Source organism: Varanus komodoensis, unplaced genomic scaffold (genome assembly GCF_004798865.1).
Source record: "Varanus komodoensis strain SLA01 unplaced genomic scaffold, ASM479886v1 scaffold3, whole genome shotgun sequence".
In the NCBI taxonomy this organism is placed as follows: domain Eukaryota; kingdom Metazoa; phylum Chordata; class Lepidosauria; order Squamata; family Varanidae; genus Varanus; species Varanus komodoensis.
In genome coordinates this window covers 59,020,228-59,027,733 of record NW_025335761.1, presented here as the reverse complement: position 1 = coordinate 59,027,733, position 7,506 = coordinate 59,020,228, and the positions used below count along the sequence as shown (strand labels likewise).

The 7,506-nt window shown below is 48.2% G+C and overlaps 1 protein-coding gene across 1 annotated transcript in view; it reads left to right on the top strand.

The window, feature by feature from the left end:
* Nucleotides 1–1,662: 1,662 nt before the first annotated feature.
* The window catches only part of RHOJ (ras homolog family member J), an 80,031-nt gene continuing 74,187 nt past the window's right edge, over nt 1,663–7,506 (top strand). Inside the window, exon 1 of the mRNA XM_044436245.1 lies at nt 1,663–2,313. Coding sequence (XP_044292180.1) covers nt 2,145–2,313 — 169 coding nt within the window. The 5' untranslated portion in view covers nt 1,663–2,144. The remainder of the gene's footprint in view (nt 2,314–7,506) is intronic.

The following is a 7,506-nucleotide window of genomic DNA, read 5'->3' as shown; positions in this document are numbered from 1 at the left end:
AACAAGGTGCTGGCCGGAGTGTGTGAAGAGACTTTTCCCCAAGCAAAGAGTGTCTCTTGCATTCCGTTCTATGCTTTTATAAGGAGACACCCTTTGAAAACAAGTATCCACCACGCTTGTTGAATTTAGGCTGCCATACTACCCTAGTCTGTGCAAAGAGATACTCTGCCCATATATTAGGAATGGATGCCACAACTCCACACACAGACAAACACACAGTTACTATGTGAACAAATTCCACTCATCTGGAGCACATCAGTCTGAGAGCTGGCCTTTGGGCCAATTAACCTGCAATGGCCCTGATCTCGCATCTGCCTTTACACAGGAGGAAGTGAATGTTCTTCCACACATTTTCTTTAAACACTTCTTTTCTTGAGAACTCTCAGAGCAAAGCTTGGACCACTCTGTCAATGTTGCTTCCTTCCCATTTGAACATTTAAAGCCTCGAGTTCATTTTCTCCTGAATATGATGAACTTCCAGAATGCTCTTTTTCTGGAGCAAGGCAGATTGGTGGTGGTTGCAGCCTGTCCCAAGCCAAGCACAGGAATTTCTGCTCATTCTGGGGCTTCCTAAAGGAAGTGTTAAATCTCTATTGTGCAAATGAAGATCTTACAATGAAATGTTTGAAAATTAAAAATTAATTGAAACAATTTAAAATAGCTAAGATATGTTAAAGTCACAGGATATGTTAAAGAGCCTGTTAAATTTAAGGAAGTTAAATTTCTGGGCATGTGGTTTTCTTCTAGCAGTTCCTGGGAATTGTAGATTGCTATGGATGTTAATTTCATCAGACCGTAGGCTGGCTCTTTGCAGAGTGCCAAAAGCACCAGTCAGAGCACTGGTTTAGGGTAACCCAGGGATGGATAACCTGGGCTGGGTGACAATGGGGAAAGGTTACATAATGCTCATGTCACCTGTTAAAATAATACTATGCCATGTGACGCTTTCCTCTGCACAAAAGGGTTCACCAGGAGTTCAGGATGGCCAAGGAAAGGCGCAACTTCCCTATGTTTGGGGGCTGGGGATGGGAGCTCCACCACTTGGTTTAGAGGCTGGTGGGACAGGTGCCTAAAATCCAGCACAGTAAAGCACATTCAATCATGGAGCATCCCTGGAGGAGGCAGGAGCATCTCCGGCCAGCTGATGCCTACGGGGAAGCACCACAGCAACCGTGCAGGACCAGAGAAGATGCAGAATTGGTGCAGCCGTGCCCTGGAAGGACCACAGCTCTCCTTAACGCATCCCAGATGTTTGCAGTCACTCTTCACAAGGGTCAGTCCAAGGGTAACGTCTCCAACGTGTGTGTGTGTGTGTGTGTGTGTGTGTGTATTCCTGACAATCCTTTTATACTGACATGCCAGCTCCCAAGAAAAGGCTGTCCCGACACATAGAAAGGGCTCATTTCGGCACCGGTCCCATCACCTCTGGAGTGACGGCATTCAGGACAGGCTTCTGGAGCAGGAAACCACTGAACTTCAGCCTGCAGGGAGACCTCTAGTGTTTTTCTTCCTCCATGTCCTGGCAGAGTTCCTGTAACGTACAAACACACACAGAGCTTCTATTGTTTGGAGCCCTTCATGAGCCCCACTGATCCTAATATGGAGTTCAGCAGGAAACCCATGATTTCCTGACATACAGCAAGCCGGAGAAAATAAAGGGGCTGCATGAGAAAAAAGCCAGGAGGAAAGAAACCGCTTCCATTAAATCCCTCCGGCTTCCCTCGCTTCTATTTGGAAAGGAATGGAAAATGGGATGGATCTAGTTCAAATCCCTGTTTTTTCAGGCCAATCTGGAGAAAAAGCGAAGGCATTTCACTCCTCGGACTGCTGCTATTTTTAAGCTGTGTGAAATACCGAAGCCTCTGCCTCCAAGATGAAGATTTCCTGACTTGAGCTAACACGCTTGTTGGTCGTCTATTTATTCCCTCGCATGTTTCTCTCGGGCTCTAAAGGATCACGTTGGAAGAGGCTGCAAATCGAAAGTTATGATTTCATGAACGTCCATCACTCGGGCAGTGACAAAACTTAACTCAGGAAGAAGCCAAAGACGACCTCACACCCCCTTTTTGTGTTCGACTGATTAGATGCGCCCCTGAAAAAATTGGAGGAACAAGGAGGAGGGAAGGATCCCAGAATCTACCAAGATGAGCAGCCAAGAGGGAGAGGACCCCAACCCGGAAAGTGGCCCGAAGAAGATGTTGAAGTGCGTGGTGGTTGGTGATGGGGCTGTTGGCAAAACCTGCCTGCTGATGAGTTATGCCAACGATGCTTTCCCAGAGGAATACGTACCTACCGTGTTCGACCACTACGCAGGTAAGAAGGCCATGTGCTTCCGAAATCTATTTACCGAAGGTGCAGACAGTGCTAACCTGTTTTCACAGTCAGCCTGCCTGCCTGCCTGCCTGCTCGCCATTCCCCTAAATACAAATAAATTGTAAATACTATCCAAATTGACATATTCATTGCACAGAATACGATGTTAGACTGAAGTGTGAGAAGTTAGGAATGTCTCAAATGGGAGGGTGAGTCATACTTATGAATCTTTTCTTCTGCAAAGGAGCCAAGCACGTAGTGAGCGAGCAGACGGAGCCACACTCTTGTTCCACGCAGCTCATTTCATTCCTCACGGAAGTGTCATTGCTGTTTTTATTATTATTCTCGTTATTCATGCAGTGGGGATGCAAAACAGGATTCCACATCTGAAGTGGGAGAATCTAGAATTCTAACCAATTCCTCTGTTTCTTGTTCTATTCTGTGGAACGTGTAGATAGTTGCAAACTTTGCCTCTTTGTTGGCTGGATGGAAAGTCTGGGGGTGCCCAAAGCACGAGGCTTGGTTGCCAGGGGGACGGGAGCTCCTCCCCCAGCATAGCCTGACGAGTGCTCTGATTGGACTGTGGGACCCCGTGCCCTTTTATTGGCTCGGGGACAGAGTGACCCACTAGTTGGAATCCCCTGGTGAAGCAGGTGTCCTTGCAAGCAACTTTTGGAGCATCCCTGGGGCAGTTTTGGGGCATGTTAAAGGCTCAAATCCTTTTTTTTTTTTAACAGTGGGGGAAAATAATTGGCACCCTGAGCAACCTCATTGCCTTGCCTAGCTGATGTGGGGAAAGGATGATGTTGGACCTGGGATCTCCTTTATTTATGCATCACTTGTTCACTGATTTCAAAGCAACTTACAAGGTAGAATGTATGGTCTGGAAACTGGGAAGTACATGCTCAGCAGCTGCTCTGCATCTAGTAGTAGTAGTAATGGCAGTAGTAGAAGGTTTATTTTAAATCGGTAACTCCCACAGGCAGCCACAGGTTGGAAAACCAAGTCTCAGTTGAGCAAAGCAAGAAAAAAATTGGTTGTGTCGCGGCAAAACAAACCTCCATGGGGGAGCATTTCAAAGAACTGGGGGCTTTGAGGAAGAAGGCTTTGGGTTTGGTGTAAGCACGAAGAGGATATCACTGACGATTCTTAAAGCATGAAGGAGAAGGTGTGTTATTATTTTATTTATTTGTTTATTTTATTTTATTTTAATTATTTCAATAATGCCCAGTAGCCATAGTTCCCTGGGTGGTGAACAACAGTAATAACTACAATAAAACAATATAGATTTTTTATATATTGCAAAATTTTTAAAACCACATTAAAAGCTATATGTTTATAGCCTAACAGCGAAAATCAGTCCAAAGTGCTAGGTCTGAAGAGACGCGGCTGGTACTGCCCCCCAACCCCTCCCCGCTCCCGTCCCTGTGCCGTTTGGAGTTGGTCAATCCCTCAGCAAGAGGGCTGTCTAAACCTGACACTGGAAAATAGTGAAAGGCAGGCCTCTGTGGGGCGATTGTTCCACAGTTTGGGGGCCACCACAGAGAAGGCCCTTGTCCTTGTCGCCACCAGCTGAGCCTTCCTCAGAGGTGGCGGTTGGAGGAAGGCCTCCGATGTTGAGCGAGGTGTCCGTGTCAACAGCCGTTGGGGCAGAGGTGAATATGGGCGATACGTGGATATGGCAGCGTAGAGGAGCTGTGATTCTTTGGCCTCAAGATGGCCAAAGGAAATGCCCATACAATGGGGAGCCTCATTGAATGCATCCAAGAATAGACCTTTGTCTCCTGTCCTCTCCCCAGTCCCTTCTACTGAAATCTCTCTACCCACACTCCTCGCTACTGAACCCTGGAACGGCAAATTCAGTCGCCAGAAATACCAAACAATCCCCTTTGAATGTTTTCCCCCTTTCTGGCAGGAGAGATTTTTCTATGGAAAAATTTATTCCAAGGATGGAGAATGTGCTAGGCCCACGGTCGTGGATGATGGGAGCTGCAGCCCATCAACATCTCCCTGCCCCAGCTTGCTTCCACAGTTTCCAGTCGTTCACAGCTCCTTTCTCCAGCAAGAGAACAGAAGTGCAAGCGGAAATGCCCAAGCTTGGCATTCGGGGGCCCCAATGTGCTCCACCTGTCAGATCTGGCTTGCGACTCTAGCCAGCCTTCGTGGGCTGTTTTATCCTCCTAAACAGTTTCAGTGTGTACCTCAGGCGTCTGAAATCTAAAACACACACCCACCCCCTTTATCAAGCTCACTGTAAGTCTCTCCCTAGTGGTAAATGATTCATGCACTGAAACAGAGTTTTGTTTTGGGGTTTTTGCCTGTGAAAACTGGATTTTTAGGGGTAATGGAGATCCTTCAGTGAGCCCTCGTTTAATGGACTTTCCTAATGTCTTTTTATTATTGTTGTTCTTAATGGACTGGAATGGGAGGTGGAAATGTGCCAGAGCGTTGGATTTTTAAGGAGTAAATTGTTCTATAATATACTGAAGTATTGTTAAGCATGGAGGTGGTGTGAAACAGTGGCCTGAGGAGGCACAGGCAAGCTGGTGCCTTCCAGATGGTGCAGACAACATTCCTATCATCCCTCACCATTGACCATTTGGGCTGGGGATTATGGACATTGTAGTCCAAAACAGTCCCGAGAGCAGCGGACTGTCTGCCTCTTGGCTATAGGGTCAGAGTAGGGTTCGGCGGACCTGATTTAAATCCCAAATCAGTCCAGCAGCCATGAGATCCACTGGGTGTCAGTGGATTATTTCTCAGCCTAGCCTACCCCTCAAGGCTGTTGTGAGGATAAAATAGGGATGGGAAAGCACCCTAAGTATGTTCAAGGAAGGGTGGGATGGAAATATCATTCATGAACCACTTAGGTATTTAATTTAATCAAACTGTATATTTGTAAATGGTAGGCATGTCGTGAGTGGAGCCGGCTGGAGCCGGGGGTCAGACTAGATGGCCCAGGAGACCCCTTCTGACATGCTCTGTTTCTTTGTTTCTAAATAATAAAGAATTTATATGTAAGTGGTGGTGATCACAGAAGCTACTTACGTAAGCATATGACAAGCAGGGTTGGATGATGAGAAAGGGATGGGTGGGTGGGCGGGCAGGTGGGCGGGCGGATAGCTGATTTCTGTACCCCCCAATAGATGAAGCTCTCTGACAGATTGATAGATTGACTGATATACTGACAGACTTATAACACAGAAACAGAGCGAGTCAGAAGGGGCCTCTTGGGCCATCTAGTCTGACCCCCAGCTCCAGCCAGCTCCATTCACAACATGCCTACCATGTGCACGTCTAGCCTATCCTTGAACACCCACACCGATGGGGCCTCAACCACCTCCCTTACATTTAAGATGCAGTCCATGGCAATGGCCATCAGCCACTAGGCTCAGAGGTTTTTGGTCACCATCAGTGGCAGAGGCTATTAGGGTCAACCTGGAGTGGCCCAGACCAAACCGACTCCGACTCCAACTTGCCAGCTCCAAGAGGAAGCAATGTCCATTTGCAAGACTCGGCTGAATGCTGCCAGGTCTGGATGCCGGCACTGAGATGCACAGACCCCGATGAAGGCAAGATCTGCCGGCCAGGAACTTTTACTTAACACTCACAGGAGGAAAACTCTGACCTGCCAAGAGCTCCCACACCAGGTGCCCAAACAAGGAGGAATCTCAGAAAGGCAGAAAGGGTGGGCTGAAAAGGCCAAAATAATCCCAGCCCTTGGCCATAGGCAACATCTCAGGGCCAGTAGGATGCTCCGATTCCTAGACCTGAGGTAGGAGAAGGCGCTCCAGCCTTGGAGCTGGGAATTGGATGCTGACTTTCTCCTTCTTGCAGCCGCTGCTTCCAAGCCTGGTGAGGCAACAGGGCGTGGGGCACAGGCCGCGGTTCCATGGGCAGAGGAGACGGTAGAAGCCGCAATGCACACTATTCTGCAAATCATTCCCTTCCCCTCCAAAACACCTGCACCAGGTGGGCAAACGATCATGTCTAGTGGCCATGTAAAACAAGGAATAGGGGGCAAGGCTACCTTGGGGGTGAGCTGGTGTCTCCCAGCCCCTTGGCTGTGGGCACAAGGCCTGGCACAGAATAGCCAGCTGGTACTGGCTGCCACCACTGAGAGTAAAACCAAGCCAGTCTGCATGGTCCCCAGGTGTTCTTGATCCCCCAGTTACACCTGGCCAAGGATCCCACTCAGGTGTATCAGGCTAGGCTTCTTTGCAGCCTGCAGGTGTCCAAAAGAGAGCACAGCTTAGGATACAGGTTTTGCTCAGCACATTGCATGCGTCCTGCTTGTTAAATAGGCATGAGTGTGACCAAAACTGTGATGTGAGGAAGGTTCTCAGCTTTCATAGAGAAACTACTACTTTTCGTGATTTGGAAGTAATACTTCTGCTAATGCATCCCAAAATAGCATTTGCCCCCTTGGCAGCTGCATTGCATTGTTGGCTCATGCGTCGCCTGTTGTCCAGAATTACTATGAGATCTTTTGCTTTTTCAGTTCTCTTGAGCCACGTATTCCCCATCTTGTATCGATTCATTTGGTTTCTTTTTCCTACGTGGAGAACTTGGCACTTGTCCTTATTGAAACTCATTCTGTTGCATTGAGCCCAGTGCTCAAGTTTATCAAGATCGCCCTGGATTCACTCCTGGCTTTGTGCTGGGCTGAGACTTTCTGTATTTTCAGCCTGCCCTTTGCCTTCTGCCCCACCCCCATTGGGACACATCCCCCAATTTCACCTCCAAAATGGAGCGTGGCCCTTGGACCGAAAGTCTTTCCCCACTTCTGTGATACTGGATGTGGGCAGGGCAGGCTGAGCATCGGCTAAAGCTGCTGAACATGCTGTGGTGGTCTATGGGCATTGGCTAGGCTTGCTGGGGCTGATGGGAGTTGTGGTCAAAGACATCTGGTAGGAACCCTGCAGTGCAGTGTGTAGGAGAGGGAGAAGCAGAAAGAAAAAGCTGTGATTGCAAGGTCAGAGGGCGGCAAACGCCTGCTCTTGGTCTGAGGTCTCCTGAACCCATTTTCTCCCTTGGCTTGCATTTTCAGAGGAAAATGGCAGCAGCTGTCATTTGCACGTGCATAAATCCCATGGAAATCAATAATGCACTTCTCACATGGTCATTTGAGACTGTGACGTTTGCAAGGAAAAGTCTTGGCTGCTGGAGCTCCCAGCTGCAGGCCGGTTTTGT